At 41.5% G+C, this 25,511-nt stretch overlaps 1 protein-coding gene across 1 annotated transcript in view; it reads left to right on the forward strand.

Annotated features, from left to right (window-relative positions):
* The window catches only part of nrbp1 (nuclear receptor binding protein 1), a 91,186-nt gene that overhangs the window by 56,061 nt on the left and 9,614 nt on the right, over window positions 1–25,511 (forward strand). Inside the window, exons 7-15 of the mRNA XM_055639197.1 lie at window positions 1,305–1,388; window positions 7,447–7,505; window positions 8,938–9,036; window positions 10,242–10,374; window positions 13,929–14,031; window positions 16,837–16,887; window positions 17,077–17,212; window positions 21,877–21,930; window positions 25,077–25,140. Coding sequence (XP_055495172.1) covers window positions 1,305–1,388; window positions 7,447–7,505; window positions 8,938–9,036; window positions 10,242–10,374; window positions 13,929–14,031; window positions 16,837–16,887; window positions 17,077–17,212; window positions 21,877–21,930; window positions 25,077–25,140 — 783 coding nt within the window. The remainder of the gene's footprint in view (window positions 1–1,304; window positions 1,389–7,446; window positions 7,506–8,937; window positions 9,037–10,241; window positions 10,375–13,928; window positions 14,032–16,836; window positions 16,888–17,076; window positions 17,213–21,876; window positions 21,931–25,076; window positions 25,141–25,511) is intronic.

The raw sequence follows: 25,511 nt of genomic DNA on the forward strand, positions 1-25,511 counted from the left end.
GCAATCCACTGAACTTTAAATAATTGGGATGAAAGATTTTCTTCGATGAAACAGCCATCAAAACTGGGTGGTATGTTTCATATAACCATATAACTAAATTGTTATATGGTTATATGAAACATACCACCCAGTTTTGATGGCTGTTTCATCGAAGAAAATCTTTCATCCCAATTATTTAAAGTTCAGTGGATTGCATCACTCCACAATTCATGTAGACAGTTTTTTTTGTGGGAAGCTTTTCTGTCCAGATGTACTACATTTATTTTTTACTTTAATTTCTCAAGATCTTTAACATAGATGTGCCATATGAGAGTGGCTAAATTCAGGAAAATGTCTGAACACCATGTTTCAATTCAGTTGGTAACATTATCTTCAGTTGAAGTGTGTACAGCGACTTCATGGGTTACAGCTGACTTGACTTGCAGAAATCCAACCTTATGCGAATTCTCACCTATGTTTTAAAGACATTTTCAAGATTTTGCTTTGTGCCCTTCTTTCATGACAGGACACAGTACATATTCCATTTGTCTAATTATGCAAAGTAGTAGGATGAATATTAAAGAATTAAAGCAAGTATATGTAGTGATACGATTGGGTTAGCTACAAAAAACAGATTTTGCCTTGCAGAAAAATCAGCACAGGCAAAGAACACTTGTGTAACCTGGATTCTGCCCACAATTTGTTTCTAATCCCCTGAAGTAAAATTGATATCCAAAAGACACTGGAAATTACAAATTTGATATGTTTCTGGTAAATAACAACAGAAATGGCAATACCATGCCTCCATTGTAATGGACTAGACCAGGCCATGAGGCACGCTCATTTCCATGCACTCGCCCTTCCATTTCAGTCGCTTCCAATTTCTCAGACCTCACTCTGAGCTTGCTATGTGCCCATTATATTCAAGATCTCAGTCATCAATTTCTGAAGCTGAGCCCACAAATCAAATCGCATCCCTTCATTCCAGTAATGAGCTGAAGTGCACTATATTATGTCAATTGAAGTAAAAGGTTGTTACCAATGAGTTGATATGCATCTGGACCTTGGTTGTGGTTTTCCTATGAGTTAATTCTGGAACTCATTGACCTTACTTGCTAATAGAAAGCAATTTTGAAAAAAGCATGACCATCATGTAGCTTTACTGAATTCACTGGACTGTACACAGCAACGTCAAGACCTTCAGTTAGTGAGGCAAATTATCTTGTAGAATGTTTTGATCCCCTGCTTTAGATTGAATAATAAAGCGCAAACAGTGCATAAGCTATTTCATTACTTCCATCTAACCTCTAAACCTTATTTTGCAGTGGCACCTGATACAATTAATAACCATGTGAAAACTTGTAGAGAGGAACAGAAAAACCTGCACTTTTTTGCCCCAGAATATGGAGGTAAGGGCAAATCACAACCATTAATCACTTTCAATGTGGGTTGATTATTGATTTTAAATGGGACAAAATCGCTGTTGCTTACAAATGGGGTTGAGGTTTTTTCATTGCTAAATGCCATCTTCAAATTTCTCTTGATCTTTCATGTAACCTATCGGAAAGTTCCTACTAAAGGATATTAAATATGTGCTGTTTTTGGCTGCATATCAAAGTTCAATTTTTAAATCCTTCTTACCAGTTCTTGCTTTAGAATAACACAATGATGCTGGATTCCTCGTATCACACTGGGAAAACTTATACTTAAGCTTAATGTCGCAAGGGGTATACATATTATGCCATGGGTCTTTGTTCCCTTTCCCCATTCAAATAAACAACTAATTATTTACAGTGCCGTCCGTAATGTTTGGGACAAACAGTGTGCTACTGCATATTTATTTGCCTCTTTACACCACAATTTGAGATTTGTAATAGAAAAAAATTAAATGTGGTTAAAGTGCACATTGTCAGAGTTTATTTTAGGCCATTTTTATACATTTTGGTTTCACCATGTAGAAATGTAGAAATTACAGCAATATTTATACATTGTCTTCCCCAGTTCAGGGCACCATAATGTTTGGGACTCATGGCTTCACAGGTGTTTGTAATTGCTCAGGTGTGTTTAATTGCCTCCTTAATGCAGGTATAAGAGAGCTCTCGGCACCTAGTCTTTCCTCCAGTCTTTCTTTGGAGAGTTTTATTGCTGTTTATCAACATGAGGACCAAAGTTGTGCCAATGAAAGTCAAATAAGCCATTAATGAGACGGAGAAACAAAAATAAAACTGTTCGAGACATCAGCCAAACCTTAGGCTTACCAAAATCAACTGTTTGGAACATCATTAAGAAGAAAGAGAGCATTGGTGAGCTTACTAATCGCAAAGGGACTGGCAGGCCAAGGAAAACCCCCATAACTGATAACAGAAGAATTCTCTCAGTAATCAAGAAAAATTCCCAAACACCTGTCCGACAGATCAGAAACACTCTTCAGGAGTCAGGTGTGGATTTGTCAATGACCACTGTCCGCAGAAGACTTCATAAACAGAAATACAGAGGCTACACTGCAAGATACAAACCACTGTTAGCTGCAAAAATAGGATGGCCAGGTTACAGTTTGCCAAGAAGTACTTAAAAGAGCAACCACAATTCTGGAAAAAGGTCTTGTGGACAGATGAGACGAAGATTGATGGCAAGAGCAAAGTATGGAGGAAAGAAGGAATTGCCCAAGATCCAAAGCATACCACCTAATCAGTGAAACATGGTGGTGGGGGTGTTATGGCCTGGGCATGTATGGCTGCTGAAGGTACTGGCTCACTTATCTTCATTGATGACACAACTGCTGATGGTAGTAGCATAATGAATTCTGAAGTGTATAGACACATCCTATCTGCTCAAGTTCAAACAAATGCCTCAAAACTGATTGGCCGGCATTTAATTCTACCACGAGACAATGATCCCAAACATACTGCTAAAGCAACAAAGGAGTTTTTCAAAGCTAAAAAAGGGTAAATTCTTGAGTGGCCAAGTCAATCACCCGATCTAAACCCAATTGAGCATGCCTTTTATATGCTGAAGGGAAAACTGAAGGGGACTAGCCCCCAAAACAAGCATAAGCTAAAGATGGCTGCAATACAGGCCTGACAGGGCATCACCCGAGAAGACAACCGACAACTGGTAATGGCCATGAATCGCAGACTTCAAGCAAACAAAATACTACATGACTACTTTCATTTACATGACATTGCTGTGTCGCAAACATTATGATGCCCTGAAATGGGGGGGACTATGTATAAACACAGCTGTAATTTCTACATGGTGAAACCAAAATGTGTAAAAATGGTCTTTATTAAAATCTGATAATGTGCACTTTAACCACATGTGATTTTTTTTCCTATTACAAATCTCAAATTGTGTACAGAGGCAAATAAATGAATGATGGGTCTTTGTCCTAAACATTATGGAGGGCACTGTAGATTTAAAGAATTATTAAGATGCAAGCTAATTTTATGTTCTACCTGTGGTTAAAAAAATGTTTAATCTTAGTTTTTGTATAGTATACTTATGTAATTTTACTGACGCTTGTTCTGGTAAGACAAGTTCATAAGTTATAGGAGTAGAATTAGGCCATTTAACCCATCATGTCCACACCGCCATTCAATCCTGGCTGATCTCTGCCTCGTAATCCCATTTTCCTGCCTTCGCACCATAATCCTTGACACCCGTTCTAATCAAGAATTTGTCTAACTCTGTCTTAAGACGAGTATGCAGTTTCTAAAGGAAAGGTTTCGAATGGATTTTGTTTGATAATTAATTTGAGGAAAAATATGGTGGTGGAACAGTCTTCTTCCATTGTTCCAAGTTTCCTCTGGCACCTTTTCTCTCATTAAGCTTGCGTAACAAGACATTTAATGTGTTTGCTGAAGTATTATCTACCCTAAAACAATGACTGAGGTATCACCATATAGGTCTTACCATAAAAATGATGATATATTTCAAAGAGAGAATGACTGAGGTATCACCATATAGGTCTTACCATAAAAATGATGATATATTTCAAAGAGAGAATGCATCAAAGAGAGAAGCATGACTTTAATCAAAACTTTTGTTAGCAAAAGGAAACATTGGCTTGGCATTATTTTAACTAAAAAAGTCTTGCATCACATGGAAAAAGTAGTATTGATCAGTGATTAGTGAGAGACACCATAAAGGAAATGTTTAATTTTGCCTTTAAAGCACATTTTGCTTTGTGCCACAGGGGACATATATACTGTGCCATGGCTCTTCATCGTGGATCTTTGTTCTTTTTCCCCCATTCATATAAACAACTTAATTACAGTAGAACTTCCAGTTGCTGTAATTTTAGTTTGGTATAGCCCAGCAGTGCTATGTTTGATCCCAAGCTTTAAGTGTAGGAAACATTTGGCTTGCTTGAAGGTTTTCTCAGAAATTAAAAGGCGGGGAGGGGGAGACCAGCAACCGCTGTTGAACCGCCACTGGACTGCCTTCCCCCCCCCCCCCCCCCCCCCCCCCCCCCACTCGAGTCAACCAGACGGACGGGGCACCGGACCCCAGGCCCAGCGCTAAGAAGCGCTAACCCAAGCACCAGTGGCCCCAGGGCCAGTTCTCCCATGGCCTCAGCCGCTACCCCAGTACAAGCCGTACCTTGCATACCACCGGATTCTGCCCCCACGGTACCTGCGCCATGCGCCAGCCTGAGCTAAGCTTCCTCCAACCCGGCGCTAGACTGGATCTCGCTGCGGGGGGCCTTCAGCCCCGACCTGGTTGGGGCTGTGCAAGGGAGGCAAGGGAGGGGGAGGAAGTTGCTGCTGCCGCCAGCACCAGCACCACCACCAACAGTGTCCGCAGCTCCAGCGGGCGCCGGCTTTCCATGGCCGGCAGGAGCCCATTCCCAGGCACTCTCTCCGACCAGGGCGACTCCTGCAGCAGCGGCTCCGAGTCGCCCAACGGCTGCCCATCTTCAACAGGATCTCGGTGTCGGACTGAGGGGAGGGGATTAGAGGTGGAGGGCTGGCGGGACAGACAGAGCTGAGCTGGAGCCAGCGGCTGCAAGTTCGATGCCACCCCGGACAGGGACGGGACACCGGGGAGGGGACGGGGACGGGGACGCCCAACAGCAACTCAAAAGCACTTGCAGCGACGGAGAGCTGACACCGACTACGGACGAAACGAAGGCCTGCACACGATGCAGCACCACTGTTGCCAAGACTGTTTTATAGCTAGTGACATGGCAGTCGGAATACTGAACTCGCTTATTCCGACTGCACATGCCCAGGCCGTAGGTCACTCTATATAAACATTGGATCGAATCGGGTCTCCCACGCTGCAAGCGCTGTTCATTTGCTACTGGAGTTAGCGACACTAGTTCTCCCTTCTCCACTGGTCCATGCAGAAGGGCGGCCAGACGTGCCCGTCCCTGTCCGGTGGCGACCCCGGACTTGCAGCCGGCGTGGGGGGCAAAGCCCCTCTACCGTTCCCCATTCCCTGCCTCCTCTCTCCTGCCAACTCTCCCTTTGACTGCCGCTCCTTTGTGGGAACCGCTGCTCAGCGATTCCCATTGCTGCACCGACTGAGGCCGTAACTCCAGGAAGGGCACAGGAGAAGGATGGGGGAGAGGGGTTGTAGTTGCCTAAAATTGGAGAATGTAATATTTACACAGGAAGCTACCCAAGTGGATGAAGGGTGGCAACAGCACCTCGCATTCTGCTTGGGTAGATTGCAACCCAACGGTATGAACATTGAATTCTCCAATTTCGGATAACCCCCAAGCCTCTCCCTCCCCCTTCTTTCCCATCCCCTCCCTTTTCTTCCCTCTTCCCTGTGCTCCACTTGGACTTGCACCTATTTCACTTCGCCCTCTCCCCTTTCTACATTCATTTCTCTAGCTTCACAATTTGCAGCTCTTCAAACCTTTTGGCTGGACCCTTCTGTCTTTTCATCTCTGACTATCCCCCCCCGCAATCGGTCTGAAGAAGGTCCAAACCTGAAACGGCACATTTATGTTCTCCAGAGATGCAGCCTGACCCTCTGAGTTACTCCAGCACTTTGTGTCAAAAAAGACATAGAGTAAAGTAGCATCTGCAGTTCCTTGTTTCTATGACTGATCGGAAGATTGAGGAACTAACCATTAGGTACCTATTTTAGCAGAAATCCTATGCCAGCCCATTTTATTCTCCCCACATTCTCATGAATCGCCCTTCGCAGATGCTAACACTCATTAATGTTCAAGAGCAACTTAGTGGCTATTTAATTTACTATATTGCACACTTCTTTTGGGATGTGAGGTGCATGGTTGCGGGAAGAATGTATAAATATCTCAAACATTATTTAATAGCAATGTTACAAAATTTTGAGATTTAAAAAATCAAGTGTGCAATTTATCCCATGAGATAAAGCATAAAAATAAATTTAATTTGACACTTAATTCACTTTCATATCTTCAGTATTAAAAAAGTTATGGCCATTTTCATATGCCATAAAATTAGCATCTTGTTCCCTATTGCTTTTCCATTGACTTAACTCAAAAGCTGTGATCGAGGACAGTGAAAAGCCCATAACTTTTTTAAAAATTAAGAGAACTGAATGAAAATTTCAGTTATTATAGATTGAAGCATTCTGAAACAAATATGAAACAATCTTACTTGGACTACCTGAAATTAAAGCATATAATTAGCTAGTTACCTAATTGTAGCTAATTACAAAAATCAATTATTAGATCTAAACATCTATCCATTTCTAAAGAAATGGTTAACATTTTTAAATAGCCTAAGTGTCCAAATAACATTCGCACAAGAATTCACAATATAACATGATTTTTAAATCTCATTGTCATGAATTTATAGGCCAAATGGAAGGAATTTAATGTTTAATTCCCATAAATGAATGGGCATTTAAATCATCTTGCGAGTGGGTTTTTGTGGAACGCGATCGATTGGAACGTTGCGGTTGCGGTGAATTTGAACCCCATATCAGCAGGAAAAAACACTGCTGGTTCGTATGGAGCCAAAATCACATTTTTGCTAATTAAATTTGGATCCTAAGAAGCAAGTTTATATGTAAAATAAATTACTTACATTATGTTTTGTCCCCTACTTGAGATCCGTCCCGTTATAGGCGTTGAGGGCGTTAGAAGTAGCTTTTTATTTTACTCCCCCAATTTAAAAAAAAAACTTTTGAGAACGCAAGTCCGGTCGATTGTTCTGCAGCAGCTAGCAGCCCGAGGAAGTTCGCCTCCGACAGGCAGGAGAAAACGGCATTTAAATCCCCCCCCCCCCCACCTCAAAGGCGCCAAAGTCGCGCACACGGCCAGTGGCAGAACTGCAGCGCCGCTGAAGGTAAGTATTGTAACATCGCTATATTTAGGTCCCTGAAGCTATGAGGCACCAATGTGTATAGTGCCACTGTGCTATCCAGAAGCCAATTTAAGACTTCCTTCTGGAGCATTAAAATCCTTGAATGAGTTTTTTAAACTAACTTTTAGCATTCTAATGCAGCTTTTGTCTTTTACAGCTGTAACAAATGTGACTACGGCTGTTGATATTTACTCATTTGGAATGTGTGCATTGGAGGTATGTTGTAATTATGGTTGAAATTTGCATTTGAGTGAAAGGAGAAATTAAGTGGGATTGTATGAGGTTATGAGTTTGGCTTTTTGATTGTTTTAAAACTGTCTGTAGTTTTATTTAAAAAAGGGACAATTGTTTTTTTTCCTCTTTATCCCTCCCAAATGGAGTTTGGTTTGAAATAATTCTTGCAGGTTTTAATGCTCAGGGTTTTAATTTAGATTTTTAAATAATCTGTTGGCTATTTACTGTACCTTGCTACAGGTGACAATAATAAGCTAAACTAATATTGTGAACAAAACATTTTCTATCTTATCAGCCGTCATTCATTTAGGATAACTATCCAAGTATGAAAAATGTAGATTTCAGTTTATTACAAACCGGGCTGCTACCTCAAGACCTAGAGCAACTTCCATTGGCCAGCCCATTTGTGTCCAATTCACATCACTCCTTAATCGTGGAGCAATGGGGATCACAGAGCTGCCAAGTAGTACGGATTTTCCATATTTTGTACGGAAATGCGATTAGAATACGGATGTACGATTTTGTCTGAAGAAGGGTCTCGACCACAAACGTCACCCATTCCTTATCTCCAGAGTCGCTGCCTGTCCCGCTCAAGGTTTAAACAGTTTTAACACGTGGGAATTTAAACGAAGCACTGTGGGTTTTAAATATAGCGCTACCCGCTGGAGCACATAGTGCTAGAGCTTTACATGTAGCGCTATGGCCACAGCGCTATGGGTCACAGACTGTTCAGGAGAGACTGAGGAGAGGGAATAAGGGTAGGGAGAAAAAAAGGAAGGAGAGGGAGGAAGAGGAAGCGTGGGAGGGAAAGGGGGAAGGAGGGAGAGAGAGAAAGGGGGAGAGAGAGAGAGGGAGGGCGAGAGGGATGGAGGGAGAGAGAGAGAGAACGAGGGAGGGAGAGAGAGAGAGAGAGGGGCTTCCAAATGGCTTCTACATCATCATCTGGTGCTAAAAGCAGGAAGCAGCCGTTCAAACAGCAGTATACAAAGAGATGGCAATGAATGCACTTGGGTATGACCGCACATTAATAAAAACATTTTTTTCAGCAAAATTGCACCACGTAAAAATACTGATTTTGTCAGTAAAATACTGATTTTCAGGTACTAAAATACTGAAATGCTCTGACAAAACTTGGCAGCTCTGGGATCACAGTTTGGATAAATAAAGAAATAAAAATAAAACTGGAAAATAAGTTGCCTTTTGAACTTATTGTGAAATGTAGTCAACATATGAAATCACTTTTAGAGAGTTGTGACTCTGATGGAAACATTCTTGTGATTTCAGTTATTCAAAGTAAGTTAGTGGGGAAAGTAGCAGAATACTACAGGTTTCATTTTAATACTCATGTTTTAAATAATTGAAGTGAACTTTGTCCAATTTCTCCAAATCAATCAATCACTTTTTATTGTTCCAGATGGCAGTTTTGGAAATCCAGGGTAATGGTGAATCATCATATGTGTCACAAGAAGCAATCAATAATGCAATTCAGTTACTTGAAGACACTCTGCAAAGAGTATGTATTACAATATTTGTACTGAAATTTGAAAACATTGTTTCCAGCTTTCATTAGACTATGTTTTAAGAAGAATTCACTAGATTTAGCTGCAAGAGTATATTTAAAGATTTTGAGTAGGTACTATTTTTGAGAAAATAGAGGCATTGCTGTGCTTTCTTGGCCATAGTGTCAATGTAATTGGACCAGAACAAATTGGTGACATTTACACAGCTTATAATCCACTGGTTGTGAAGAAATGGTCGACCATATCTGATTCACCAAGGTAGCATGCATCGCTTATGATCTAGAGCATTCCTGTTTCTCCAATGTCTGTAGCTACATATCTTATAACAAATGAAGGAGGATATTCTCTTCCCCCCCCCACCCCCTTCCCTTTCCGCTCCCCCTGTATCCCCCAGCGTCGACGGTTCCTTGGTATACCTAAATTTTACTGCTCCACATCTTCTCGAGAATATTTGTTCTTTAGTTTGACTCTACTATCTTAGTTTTTACTGAAATAGATGATTAGATCAGTTGTTTATGGAAGGTCCACATAAACAGTTGAAGTTCACCATAACCTAGAATACTTAGAAGGGCAGTTGATAGGTCCTTTGAAATTGTATATTTTTAGACATTCATTATTTAGAGTTTGGATAGAGATATCGGTAAGGGCCATTTCATCTGGTTAACAAAGGCTAAAGGCTTCAAGAGTGATTTTTGGCAGTGTTGCTTGGAATAGTTTAAAAAAAAAAAGAATATGAGCTTTCCATTAAAGATAACCGATTTAGGAACATTTGCATGTACAAAGGAAATACTTGATGCTCTGAAGAATTATTACTTTGGATGCAAGGCATTACAATTGATACTAAATGGCTGATGCAAATATCTTTTGTGTGTAAAATTGTGACTGGTACACAGGAGAAAGCCAGGCTACTAAAGATTTGTCATTATGCACCGGTACAAAATGCAATCCCATTTCTGCTTGAATTTTAAAACACACGGTTGAAACAACTACACACTATTTGAGTTAGTAAAATAAAAAGTTTGAGAAGGTGAAAATATTAATCAATAGAGATTCTCAGTTTACGCCGAATATGTGGTCAGACGTTGATGATGTCCTTAATTAGAGCACTTGTGATCACAACATGCTCCTGGCAATGAGGAGCTAGTAATAAATGTCAATAATTATGAGTCATTTAAGTGCATTTTTCCTTTCATGATAGGAATTTATTCAGAAATGTTTGGAGGTTGATCCTGTTAAACGACCCACTGCCCGTGAACTTCTCTTTCACCCAGCTCTATTTGAAGTACCTTCACTAAAGTTGTTAGCAGCACACTGCATCGTCAGTCATCCTCGTAAGTACTTGTGAAAACACAAATTATCGTCTTCAAACCGTTTGAGAAAAATTTGGGTATGAATCCTAAAGTCCACGAGTTGAAATAAATAGAGGAATTGCTTGAAATAAATAAGTGAGCTGATCTGGTGGAGAGGAAAGTACTAAATGTTTTATGTTGATTAAATTTTTTTTGCAAGGAAAGAATTGGGATGTTTCTAACTTGGATATTTATTTTTGAAAAGAACACATCTTCCAGAGAATCAAGAAACAGACTTTATTGTCATATATGCCGTGTTTGCATAAAGCTCATAGAGTAAACAGTATACATAGTAATGATATATAACCAATTATACAATTAATGATGAATATGAATTAGTGCTAAAAGAACCAAAATACAATAATGGAATAATCAAATGAGATAGCTACGGCTATGTAGCAGGACCTCTGGGAATTGGGTGTGAAAAAGATGATTTGTTCAAGAATCTGACGGTGGAACTGTCCCAGTCTGGACACCTAGGCTTTTCTGTACCTTCTCGGAAGGAGAGAAAAGGACATGGCCACGGTGGCAGACATGCTTGATGATACTCCCAGCCTTCCTGTTACAATACACCACAAAGATGGTTTGGTGTCTGCGATAGACTGGGCTGTGTTTGTATTCTCCAAGTTCAGGCAGTCGAAAGCAGAGCAGTTGTCACAACAGACTGTGTTGCATCCCCTCAGAATAATTTCTATAGCACATCTGCAGATGTTCAAGAGAATCTTTGTAGACGATCTGAATCTTCTTAGATGCCTTTGAAAGTAAATGTGCTGATTTGCTTCAGGGTGAAGGGACACCGTTAGGTTGCTGGTGATATGGATGCCTGGGAACTTGAAGCTGTCAAGCATCACTACAGCAGTTCTGTTGATGAAAACAGTGTTGATTTCAATTCCATCCTGCTTCCTTAGGTCAACATCATCTTTTTTGTCTTGCTGACATTAAAAATTAGGTTGTTCTAACACCATGACACTAGGTTCGTAATCTCTTTCATGAACTCCAACTCATCATTGGTGTTGATTTGGTCGACCACAAAGGTATCATCGTCGAATGTAAAAATTGGGTTGGTGCTGTATTTGGCCACACAGTCATGGGTACACAAGGAGTAGAAGGGGATTGAGTGGAACCTTGAGGAGCCACAGTGTTGAGGGTCAGGGTGGATGAAAGGTTGTGACCAATTCTAGCTGACTAAGGTCTGCTGGCCAGCAAGGTCAGAAGCTTGCTCCCAAAGTTAGTAAATAAGCTTTTTCAGTATTATGAAGGCTGCAGAATGACATTTTTCAATGTATTTTTAATTGACCACAGCCAACTTTCTCTTTGATATTCCTTTGATTAGATCGTAGTTTCTGATTGACCTACGTTTTCAAATCAGTGTAAAGTTGTCATTCTTCCCTAAAGGTCGTTTCATAACAAGGTTTTGGATTAACTCTTTCTCATTGCACCAAACAAGATCTAAACAACATTTTACACCCATAAGTTATCAATATACTTACCAATGTGGCGTCAGCCTAAACACGGGCCACACATGCTGGATGCAGTCCCTGCAGCCTGACCACCGGCAACAGCACCTCATTCAGGCCGGAGGCTGTCACTGCAACACTATCCTGCACTATGGGCACTGGACAATTTGAACTTACCACTTTGCACGTGTAGTTTGTGTTGTTTCTTTTCACTTTGTTTACACAGTATCACCATGCAGGGTTCAGCAATCAGTTTATTTATTTATTTATTTATTTTCTTCCTTGTTGCCGATGTCTCCCAGCCGTTGCTGGGGGCCGTATTTCTCAGGACGCGATCCCTTAGCTGGTCGAGGAGATGCGACTGTGTCTCTTCCGTCCGGCGGCTTTTGCATCGGTCTCCTCGCACCCCTCAGTACCTCGGGATCGCCCACGCAGAGCGTCACTGCGCCCGTGGAGCCCTCCGTCCCGACTCACGCCTGGGGTGTTCCAGACCTACATGCAGGAGCCACCCTTGACCATGCTATTCCTTCCTCCGGTTCTGGGGGGGGGGGGGGGTCCTGTGGCGTCAGCCTAAACACGGGCCACTCATGCTCGAACCCTCGTCAGGAGATATGAGGCACGTAACGTCATGGGCTAGAGGGAGTGTCCTGGTACTTAAGGTCTCTCACCGAGAGACCTAGAGGAGTCAACCGGTAACTGAGCCCAAATGAACAACCTCGCTCAGCTATAGCAACAGTGTTATTATAGTTTGCGCATCAACCTAACTTGTCACCACTGAATAAACGACTATTTGAACCGGCCTGACGTCTCACCTATATTCACCACGTATGGTGCCGCTACACCAATATATTTTTCAAAAAAACCTTATTGTATGCATTCTTTATTTCACCTTATTTATGCAGAATATTCCCAGATATTTCTAAATTCTCTCATAAGAGGAAACATCCACGTATAACCCGTCAAGATCTTGTGTTTCGAGAAGTCTCATTCTCCAACGCTTCACTAGATACAAGCTTAGCATGTCCAACCTTTCCTTGTAAGCCATCCTTAAGTCGCATTTAATTTTTTCCTGACAAATGGGCAATTTCATATTTTTCCACATTAGCCTTTGCCTATTCATTTAATCTATTTGTAATCCTTTATGAGTACCTTGCGTCCTCCACAACTTACTTTACTGCCATTTTTATGTCCGCAGCAAATTTAGCAAGCATACCTTCGGGCCTTTATTCGTTTACAAAATGTATGTTTAAAAATAAATGTTGGTACTCTGTAATACACCAGCTGTTGTATTGTGCAAACCAGAAAACAAAATTATACGTGTTTCGACAGGATCCTCGGTCTATACCAGCACCTTACTTTCTCTGCAATTAATTTCTGTTGTCTGCAATAATATGCAGCACCTTATCAATTGCCATTTAGCAATCTGTTTATCGAGTTCTCTTTGTCCACAGCATGTTACTTCTTTAGTTAGCTCCAATATTTTGGTCAATCTTGATTATACCGTACAAACCATATTGACTTTGCCTCATTGCCTTAAATTCCATGAATGCCTCAAATCCCTGCAATAATGTATTGCATTTAGACACAAAAAGCTGGATGAACTCAGCGGGACAGGTAGCTGTCCCACTGAGTTCTTTTCTCTGGAAAGAAGGGATGGGTGATGTTTTGGGTCGAGACCCTTCCTCAGACTATATTACATTTGCATTTAGCAGGTGCATCAGCATGGCTTGCTTTCTGGTTAGCTCCAGAGTGTGTTTTCATAAGAAACTATCCTAAAGATGCTATGAACTCCTTATCTACGCAACCTCTGCTCATCTGATATTTCTGGTCAATATGTAAATTAATTATCCCCATGATCAACATTGCAATTTGATTTTTATGTTTTTTATTTCAACATTGTCACTATTTTCAGAAAGGGTTAAGGGTGTTCTCTTGAATGATATCTGGCTGTAACGATTTATTTTGAAAAAAGGCAGTTCATTTTTATTTCGTTTTAGGATTGGAACAGTTTTTGCTATATTGAAATGATTATCTATTTACAGGGTGGATATGGTTTTAATTTGGTGTTCTTATTTATAGATATGATCCCTGAAAATGCTTTGGAAGAAATATCAAAAAACATCGACATGACTGCAGTTCTAGCAGAGATTTTTCACCATGACGCAGAAGGCGTACAGATCAGGTATTGTAGACACATCGATCCTATAGATCTGTACTGGAAAGAATTGAACTATTACCCATATTTTCATAATGCTATCTTATAGAAGATGCTTTTAAATTGTGTCATGTTCAAGCTTCACCAACTATCGTGCCCACACTTTTGGGTTTGGTGCAGTATACAGAGTTGAATCTAAATCAATAGGCAATTGACAGTTGCCCTAAGGAAAATGGTGCTGTAATTAGTTTTTTGCTAGTAACAAAGCAATAGCTTGAACAGTTTGGGGTACCTTATAACAGCATGCCAATTCCACTCCGATGCTTCACTTCACAAAGGTTCATCAGCAAAACTTTGTCTCATCAAATGCATCATAAGAGTATCAGCTTCATTGTGAATCAGCATAGAAGATGCAGAATTTATACCACGTTACCAGAGAACTGTGATGTAATCTTGTTGTGGGATTGCAGAACAGCCTCAGTAGAACACAAGTAATATGAGGATCAGGTAAAGGCCATTCTGCCCTTCGTTCCTATTTCTGCTCCTCATTCCTATTCTGCCATTCCATAAGATCATAGCTGATCTTCTATGTCACAACCCTACAAATAATAGATATCTTTAGTCTTCCATTTTTCTCCCCTGTCTCCATGTACCTTAATTCCTTTAACATCTGAAAATCTATTGATCTCGACCTTGCATGATGTCAATAGTTGAACTTACACAGCTCCCCAAGGTAGCAATTTTTGAGACTCTCAATTACTAGTTCTAGATTCTTCAACCAAGGAAAATATCCTCTGCAAGTCCACTCCATCAAGTCCTTTTTATTTTTTTCAATGGTCACTTCTCAACCTTTAAAATTCTATTGAATAGTAGTTTAGCTCCCTCAATATCTTCGCTTATGACAAGCGATCCATTCGCTATCACTCTTTCACATTGGATTCTTACTCTGTTCTAGCTTTGTTCAACAGCCTCACCAAAGTGAAGCTCTGTCATATCTGCAAATGCTGGGTGCAATTCAGGTGTATATTGTCCAATCACAACTACTGCGTAAAATATATATTTGCTTTATTTTTCTAGTTAAGGTTTTACTATCTTAAACAATGCCTGATCCAATTTACTAACATGACTGAAATCAACCAAATGAAGGGCAAGTTCATTGATTGGATTTAGTGTATTTTAAACCATTGATTTATTTGGATTATACCTAAAATATAAACCTGAACTAACAAACATTTTTATTTTTGGACAAATATATAGTTTGTCCAACTCCCAAATATCAAACTCTTTTTTCATTCATTTCAATTTGATAGATAGATATAGATAGATATAGATATAGATATGCCATTTATTGTCACTATACATGTACAGTGAAACTGAAAGCTGCTCGTACTCAGTGCATACATACAATTTAGCACAAAAAAACAAGAATCAGAAAAAAACAAAAAAAGAAAGGGGGGGGGGGGGGGGGGGGGGGGGGGGGGGGATAGGTGCACAAATTCTGCGGCGCTACATACATATATACATATATACAGATGGAAGTCTGTGTTGGGCGGTGTAGTCAGTGCATGTGTGAATTTGAATTTATAGTAGTTATAATTCTCGGAAAGCAACTATTCCTGAGTCTGTTTGTCCTGGATTTGATGCACCTATAGCGCCTTCCAGAGGGCAGCAGGTCGAACAGTCCAAACGCAGGATGGGAGCTGTCTTTGATGATCTTCTTTGCCCTGCTAAGGCAGCGGGAGGTGTAGATGTCCATCAGGGAGGGGAGAGGGCAGCCAATGATCCTCTGCGCTGTCCTGGTTACCCTCTGAAGCCTCTCCCTGTCTGCCATGGTGCAGCTGTCATACCATGCTGTAATGCAGTATGTCAGCAGGCTCTCAATGGACGAGCGGTAGAAGGTCAGCAGCAGGTTAGAGTCCAGGTTGTGCTTCGTGAGGACCCTCAGGAAGTGCAGCCGCTGCTGAGCCTTCTTGATGACCGCTGTCGTGTTGTCCGTCCAGGAGATGTCAGCAGCGATATGGACGCCGAGAAACCGGAAGGTGTTGACCCTCTCCACACACTCGCCGTTGATGTGTAGGGGGGCTAAGTCGGTGCTGTGCCTCCTGAAGTCGACAATGAGCTCTTTTGTTTTCCTGGTGTTCAGAGCCAGATTGTTTTCTGAGCACCAGGTTGTCAACTTCAGGACTTCCTCTCTGTAGGCTGCCTCGTCTCCCTTTGAAATAAGTCGGACCACAGTAGTGTCGTCAGCAAATTTGACGATGCGGTTGTTGTTGTGGGCCGGACTACAGTCGTAGGTGTAGAGACAGTATAAGAGGGGGCTTAGCACACAGCCCTGTGGGGAACCGGTATTCAACCTGCGAGTGGAGGAGAGGTGGGGGCCGAGTCTCACAGTCTGGGGCCGGTTGGTGAGGAAATCCTTTATCCAGGCACATGTGACAGTGGGGAAGCCGAGAGTGACCAGTTTACCAATGAGAATGTCCGGAATGATTGTATTAAAGGCTGAACTAAAATCCACAAAGAGCATCCGGACGTAGCTCTGCCCCTGCTCCAGATGGCTCAGCACAGAGTGGAGAGCTATGGTAATGGCGTCTTCTGTGGATCTGTTTTGGCGATAGGCGAATTGGTGGGGGTCGAAGTCTGGTGGTAGATAGTCCTTGATGTGCTGGAGGACCAACCTCTCGAAGCACTTCGTGATTACCGGAGTGAGGACCACAGGACGGTAGTCGTTAAGGCTGGTGATGGTAGACTTCTTTGGCACAGGGACGATTGTGGCTGATTGAGCTGCGGTTTTACATTTTGAGGGTGTAATTTGTTGTCTTTGTTTTCCCACAGATTCTCCCAGTTTCCTGCACTGGAGTTAGATAAATTTTTAGAGGATGTAAGGTAAGAATTCCATGGTAGGGTTGATTTTAATTATTATATCTTAGATTATATTATTTTTATATTCCAGGTTTATTCATTTTAGAGATGTGTGAAGTTGAATGTTCCAGAAGTTGTTTTCCTGAAAGTTGTATATTTGTTTTCTATACCATGTTATATCAGTGACCTTTGATCTTTAACTTCAACCTGAAGGAATGGTATTTATCCTTTGACCGCATTTGGGATGCCCATGCCTCAGCAACCACAGCAGGAGACTGTAACATCACCCATTGTCCCACCATCTGTGAAAACACCTACACCTGAACCTGCAGAACTGGAGACCAGGAAGGTAAGTAGAGCTAATAGGACTTGATGTTTCAATCCCTGTAGTAAGTCGGCACTTTTGATATTGGCAGTGGGATTGGGGTGGTGAAAGGTAGGGTAGGTACGTCATCGGGTTCATCAGGTGGGCACCCTCCTTCTTTGACGTTACATTGATAAGCCCACAACGTCTCCAGAGGGGTCAACGGTGATACCTGGCATCCCAGGTACACCCTCCTCAGTTCCATGCAGTCCTGTCTCCATCTTGCAGCCCAATTGATGTCTTTCCTTTTATCCAAAGCCAATTGCTGCTTTTTTCTGCCGAATTTGATAATTGATTGCTTGGTGGAGGGTGCGACCCCTCACCCCCATTTTATTTAATAGACTGGTCGTGGATGTAGCAACAAATCCCATGCATATGACATATGCCATTAAAGCTCTCCCCTTTGGCCAAATTACTTTCTAACTGAGATTGCTATCGTGGAAACATTATGTATGCTCATTACAGAGATGATGCTGAAGTTGGCAAAGTCTCCTGTGTTGTCCTTTCCAATTGACGATAAATGATGAAGGGCCTGTTTGAACCACATGCGGCCTCAAATGATTTTTCTTTCATAGGGATAGGTTTAGGTTTTAATTTTCAGGATAGTGAATCGGCACTGAAGTAGCATTATATATCTAGTCTGTTTTTATTCCATGCAACATAGCTCTTATGCAACTTCAATCACCAATCAGTTCACATTGAAGTTGTCTTTTCGAACTGACTTGTATTTTGGTCAGAATGTACTGTAACAACTGCACACTGTTTTGGAAAGGAAGCAAATTTCAGTTGGCATCAAGCCTTGATTTTCCCAAGATTTCAGTAATTTGGTTCTAATAACCAATAACCAAATCACAATCACAATAATACTTTATTAGCCAAGCATGTTTTGCAACATACGAGGAATTTCATTTGCCAAGTCAGTCATACAAATAAAAAGCAACGGAACACACAAAATACATTTTAACATAAACATCCATCACAGAGACTCCTCCACATTCGCGGTTGGAGCGATCCCAAGGAAGGGATCGACTCCGATGTAAATCCACGCCCCGCAGTGGGGCCCAAAGTCATTCCAAGGATGCCTCCAGCTCCATCGATGGTCGGCCGCAGAGCGACCGGAAAATGCGATCCGAAAATTAATCGCATCTCCAGTAAGATAAGAAACTGGAAAATAAGTTTCCCCCTCTCCCTCCCCCCACACAAAACAAACCGAAGAACTTTTAACACACACTAACAATTAAAAAAAGACGAAAAAATGAACAGACTGGCGGGGCTGCCAATCGTACGGCACCCCTGGTGGTATATCCGTGATGTATTTGTATTTATATGTATTGTAGTTGTATGTATTTGTTGTCATGCTTGCAAGAAGTAATGAAAGTAGGTTTCAATTTTGGAGGATATGGGCTAACATCTCTTTAGTATTAAATCAGAAATGCTGGAAATGTTCATCAGGCCAGTAACATCTTTGGGAAGAGAAACAGAATTCCAGGATGAAAAATGAGGGGTGATCTTACTGGAACATCCAAAATCCTGAATGGGCTTGAAGAGTTAGATTTTGGGATGTTTTCACTTGTGCGATAATCTCAAATGAGGGCATAATTTCAAGCATGGAGGCTGTTGTTTAAAACTCTGGTTTGTAGAAATCACTTGCAGAAGTTGTGAATCTGTAGAATTCTTTACCCCAGGGAGTTGTGGTCCAGCTCATTCAAAGTAGTTAAAGTGGAGGTAGCTGGGTTTGAAATTTACGGGATTGACACAAGGATCTGACACAGAAGCCTGGGAGGATCAACAATATTGAATGGCAGACTATGTGCCTATTGCTGCTCCTATTTTCCTGTGAGGGTATGAGGCGATTGTGGCTGACAAAGGAAGTCGAAGACTGCATAAAGACAAAAGGGAACACATATAATATGGCAAAGAATAGCGGGAAGCTTTTAAAAACCAACAGACGGCAACTAAAAGAGAAATGACAGAAAAGATTAAATATGAAGGTAAGCTAGCCAATAATATAAGATACCAACAATTATTTCAGATATATAAAGTGTAAAAGAGAAGCAAGAGTGGGCATTGGACTGCTCGAAAATGAAGCTAGAGAGGTAGTAATTAACAAAGAAATGGCAGACAAACTGAATAGGTTTTTAACGTCAGTCATTACTGTGGAAGACACCAGCAACATGCCATAAATTCAAGAGAGAGAGGACAGAAGTGAGTGCAGTTGCTATTAAGAAGGAAAGCTGAAAAGTCTGAAGGTTCAAAATATTTGTAACATTTGCCGGAGATTTGACTAATCTTCTTGAATTTTTTGAAGAGGTTACTAGGGAAATTGACGAGTGTAAAGCAGTGGATGTTGTCTATATGGACTTTAGTAAGGCCTTTGACAAGGTTCCTCATGGAAGGTGGTTAAGAAGGTTCAACTGTTGGGTATAAATGCAGGAATAGCAAGATGGATTCAACAGTGGCTGAATGGGAGAAGCCTGAGGGTAATGGTGGATGGCTGTTTATCGGGTTGGAGGCAGGTGACTAGTGGGGTGCCTCAGGGATCTGTGTTGGGTCCTTTGTTGTTTGTCATGTACATCAATGATCTGGATGAAGGTGTGGTAAATTGGATTAGTAAGTATGCAGATGATACCAAGATAGGGGGTGTTGTGGATAATGAAGAGGATTTCCAAAGTCTACAGAGTGATTTAGGCCATTTGGAAAAATGGGCTGAAAGATGGCAGATGGAGTTTAATGCTGATAAATGTGAGGTGCTACACCTTGGCAGGACAAATCAAAATAGGACGTACATGGTAAATGGTAGGGAATTGAAGAATACAGTTGAACAGAGGGATCTGGGTATAACCGTGCATAGTTCCTTGAAGGTGGAATCTCATATAGATAGGGTGGTAAAGAAAGCTTTTGGTATGCTAGCCTTTATAAATCAGAGCATTGAGTATAGAAGCTGGGATGTAATGTTAAAATTGTACAAGGCATTGGTGAGACCAAATCTGGAGTATGGTGTACAATTTTGGTCGCCCAATTATAGGAAGGATGTCAACAAAATAGAGAGAGTACAGAGGAGATTTACTAGAATGTTGCCTGGGTTTCAACAACTAAGTTACAGAGATAGGTTGAATAAGTTAGGTCTTTATTCTCTGGAGCGCAGAAGGTTAAGGGGGGACCTGATAGAGGTCTTTAAAATGATGAGAGGGATAGACAGAGTTGATGTGGACAAGCTTTTCCCTTTAAGAATAGGGAAGATTCAAACAAGAGAACATGACTTCAGAATTAAGGGACAGAAGTTTAGGGGTAATATGAGGGGGAACTTCTTTACGCAGAGAGGGGTGGCGGTGTGGAATGAGCTCCCAGTGGAAGTGGTGGAGGCAGGTTCATTGGTATCATTTAAAAATAAATTGGATAGGCATATGGATGAGAAGGGAATGGAGGGTTATGGTATGAGTGCAGGCAGGTGGGACTAAGGGGAAAAAAAAATTTGTTCGGCATGGACTTGTAGGGCCGAGATGGCCTGTTTCCGTGCTGTAAGTGTTATATGGTTATGTGATTGTTTTCCGGATTGTATCTCCGGTCGCTCTGAGGCCTATCACCATAGAGCTGGCGGCCTTGCTCGATACTGACTGAGCCCCACCGCGAGGCCATGGACTTACCATCAGAGCCTGTGATCCCTTGCCTGGGATCGACTGCAGCCTGCATATTTCAACATAGAGGAGCTCACAGTCTTGGGTAGAGACTGATGTCAGGAAGCGCCAAAGTCGCAGAAGGTTCAACTAGTCCCGACCCAGGTCCGATCGGATACTCGAAAAAAGAGATTGAACTTTCTTTTCGCCTTCCATTGCAGTGAGGAATGTGGAGGAGTAACTGTGGTGGTTATTAAAGTTAAAATTTATTTTATGTCTTGTCGCCTTTTATTGGTATGACTATGCCAAATCAAATTCCTCGTATGTTGCAAAACATACTTGGCTGATAAAGTATAAAGTATGATTATTATTTGGAGGTATTGTGAACAGTTTTGGATCCCATATCTGAGGAAGGATGTGCTGGTTGTTGGTGAGGGTCCAGAGGAGTTTTCGAGTATAAGCCTGAGGATGATTGGGTTGACGTTTGAGGAACGTTTGAAGACTCTGTTCCTGTACTCGCTGGAGTTTATGATGAGGGGGGGAAATCTCATTGAACCTACCGAATATTGAAAGGACTAGATAGAGCGGATATGGAGAGGATGTTTCTAGTGGAGTGAGAGTCTAGGACCAGAGGGCATATCTCAGAATAAAGAGACAAGCCGTTAGAATTTAGATGAGGAGGAATTTCTTTAACCTGAGGGTGGTGAATCTGTGGAATTCAGTGCCACAAATGGCTGTGGAGGCCAAGTCATTGGGTATTTTTAGTGGAGATTGATAGGTTCTTGATTATGAAGGGTGTCAAAGGTTATGGGGAGAAGATAGGAGAATGGGATTGAGAGGGAATAATAGATCAGCCGTGATTTGAATGGTGGAGTAGTCTTGATGGGCGCAATGGCCCATTTCTGTTCCTATGTCTTATGGTCAGAACTGGAGAAATAAAGAGCTCCTCTTTAGTAATGGATTTAATATAAAAACTGAAATTATTAGATTAATTAATGTATGTAAGAATTGAGCAGCACTTTTTTATTTTTGTAGGTCGTTCAGATGCAATGCAATATTGAGCCAGTTGATGAAGGAGCCAAACATCATGTAAGTTCTTCCCCTTTCTTAAGGTATTGATGCCATAAATTTACAAGTAGCTATCCTAAAAAGACTTTATATTCTATATACTCAGTTTGTGAAATTAATTGAATATCTATGATAATGAGTTCTGTCAGAAAATAGTCACCTATTCATAATTTACTGATCATCTTAACCACACCTCAAACGCAGTAATTAGAGAAGTACACACAATGCATATTATCTAACACATATGTATTAGAACCCTTTGACTAAGTAAATTATTTTTTCCTGCTTTACCTGAAACATTTCTACTTCAAAGTCAGAGTTTGAATGAGAGCACATAATGTTATACAAATGATGCTGTTAGACAGGAAACACATGTTGCTGTTTAAATGTTACTGGCATTACATACTTTTTTTTAATTGTCCTAAGTTTCCCGGGTTAATGGCATGGAATAAAAAATGAACATAACTTAGTTTTTGGGACACTCCCTTATTTGTTAGTCCGTAAATAATTGATGCCACTTAATTGAGTTTTAACTTTGTAAATAAGTCTATCTACATAGAAACATAGAAAATAGGTGCAGGAGGAGGCCATTCGGCCGTTCGAGCCAGCACCACCATTCATTGTGATCATGGCTGATCGTCCCCTATCAATAACCCGTGCCTGCCTTCTCCCCATATCCCTTGACTCCACTAGCCCCTAGAGCTCTGTCTAACTCTCTCTTAAATCTATCCAGTGACTTGGCCTCCACTGCCCTCTGTGGCAGGGAATTCCATAAATTCACAACTCTCTGGGTAAAAAGTTTTTTTCTCACCTCAGTCTTAAATGACCTCCCCTTTATCCTAAGACTGTGGCCCCTGGTTCTGGACTCGCCCAACATTGGGAACATTTTTCCTGCATTTAGCTTGTCCAGTCCTTTTATAATTTTATATGTTTCTATAAGATCCACCCTCATCCTTCTAAACTCCAGTGAATACAAACCTAGTCTTTTCAATCTTTCCTCACATGACAGTCCCGTCATCCCAGAGATCAATCTTGTGAACCTACGCTGCACTGCCTCAATTACAAGGATGTCCATCCTCAAATTAGGAGACCAAAACTGTACACAATACTCCAGATGTGGTCTCACCAGAGCCCTACACAACTGCAGAAGAACCTCTTTACTCCTATACTGAAATCCTCTTGTTATGAAGGCCAACATTCCATTAGCTTTTTTCACTACCTGCTGTACCTGTAAGACAACTTTCAGTGACCGGTGTACAAGGACGCCCAGGTCTCGCTGTACCCCCCCCTTACCTAACCTAACCCCATTGAGATAATAATCTGCCCCCTTGTTTTTGCTGCCAAAATGGATAACCTCACATTTATCTATATTATACTGCATCTGCCCACTCACTCAACCTGTCCAGGTCACCCTGCAACCTCCTAACATCCTCTTGACAGTTCACACTGTCACCCAGCTTTGTGTCATCCGCAAACTTGCTAGTGTTGCTCCTAATTCCCTCTTCCAAATCATTAATATATATGGTAAACAGTTGCGGCCCCAACACCGAGCCTAGCGGCATTCCACTCGCCACTGCCTGCCATTCTGAAAAGGACCCATTCACTCCTACTCTTTGCTTCCGGTCTGCCAACCAATTTTCTATCCATGTCAACACCCTACCCCCAATACCAATTTCTAATTTTAGTCACCAGTCTCCCATGCAGGACCTTATCAAAGGCTCTCTGAAAGTCTAGATACACTACATCCACTGGCACCCCTTCATCCATTTTACTTTTCACATCCTCAATAAAATTCCAGAAGGTTAGTCGAGCATGATTTCCCTTTCATAAATCCATGGTGACTTGGACTAATCCCTTTACTACTATCCAAATGCCCCATTATTACCTCTTTAATAATTGACTCTCTACCCCCTTAGATCCTCTGTCCTCCCGTACTTCTGGGAGATTATTTGTGTCTTCCTTAGTGAAGACAGATCCGAAGTACCTATTCAACTCTTCTGCCATTTCCTTGTTGTGCCCATAATTTCACCCGTGTCTGCCTTCAAGGAACCCACATTTGACTTTGCTACTCTTTTCCCTTAACATATCTAAAGAAGATTTTACTGCCCTTTATATTCCTAGTCAGCTTCCCTTCATATTTCATCTTTTCAGCCGGTTTTGTTTCCTTCTGTTGTCCTGTGAATGTTTCCCAATCCTCTGGCTTCCGGCTACTCTTTGCTGTGTTATACATCTTTTCTTTTAGTTTTATTCTATCCCTAACTTCTCTTGTTAGCCACGGTTGCCTCCTACTCCCCTTAGAATCTTTCTTCCTTTTTGGAATGAAATGATCCTGCGTCTTCCGGATTATGCCCAGAAATTCCTGCCATTGCTGTTCCACTGTCATTACTGCTAGGATCCCTTTCCAGTCTACCTTGGCCAGCTCCCCTCTCATGCCTTCATAGTCCCCTTTGTTCAACTGCATCACTGACACTTCCAATTTAACGTTCTCCTTCTCAAATTGCAGATTAAAACTAATCATATTATGATCACTACCTCCAAGCAGTTCCTTTACCTCGAGTTCTCTTATCATATCTGGTTCATTGGACAACACTAAATCCAGAATTGCCTTTTCTCTGGTCGGCTCCATTACAAGCTGCTCTAAGAATCCATCTCGGAGGCATTCTACAAACTCTCTTTCTTGGGGTCCTGAACCAACCTGATTTTCCCAGTCTACCTGCATATTGAAATCCCCCATCACCACAGTGGCATTACCTTTGTTACATGCCAGTTTTAACTCCTGCTGCAACTTACACCCTACATCCGGGCTACTATTTGGGGGTCTGTAGATAACACCAATTAGTGTCTTCTTGCCTTTACAATTCCTCAACTCCATCCACAGTGATTCTACCTCGTCAGTCCCTATGTCTTCCCTCGAAAAGGACTGAATTTCATCCCGCATCAGCAGAGCTACTACCCCCCCCCCCCCCCTCTGCCCACCTGCCTGTCCTTTCTATATGATGTATAACCCTGAATATTAAGTTCCCAGGCCTACACATCCTATAGAAAGGACAGGATCTAGTTAGAAATATCAAAAGATCAATCTTATATTTAAGCTTCATTCTTAAAAAAGTAACTTCAAAGGAAAAAATAGAGGAAACATTTAACATTGGTGTGATTCTCTTCTTCAGCTAACTCTACTCTTGAAACTGGAAGACAAGCTAAATCGCCACCTCAGCTGTGACTTGTTGCCTAGTATGTATTATTCTGATCATAGCTTTGTAAAAATGAGAATTTGTGTTCTTTATGAAATGCATAAGATTTATTTGATGTTGCAAACTTTAAATGACCAGTTTGGCAAATTAATTTAATGGAACATTTAAGAATTAACTAGACCAAGTGGGACCTGTTGGGTCCCTGTCGCATGGGAGGCCTGGTTCCCCGAAGCAACCCGTTCCCCACCGCAATATGCCACCACTCGTCCCCCCCCCCCATACTCCAGCACTCACCTATACCCCCAACTGTGCAGGGGCTTATCCCCCAGCCGTGCCTCCCCTCCACTTGCTTCGAGGACTTTAAAAAATAATGCAATTGCCCCCTCCTCCTACTGTTCAGCTAAAATCGTG

Source organism: Leucoraja erinacea, chromosome 8 (genome assembly GCF_028641065.1).
Source record: "Leucoraja erinacea ecotype New England chromosome 8, Leri_hhj_1, whole genome shotgun sequence".
In the NCBI taxonomy this organism is placed as follows: domain Eukaryota; kingdom Metazoa; phylum Chordata; class Chondrichthyes; order Rajiformes; family Rajidae; genus Leucoraja; species Leucoraja erinaceus.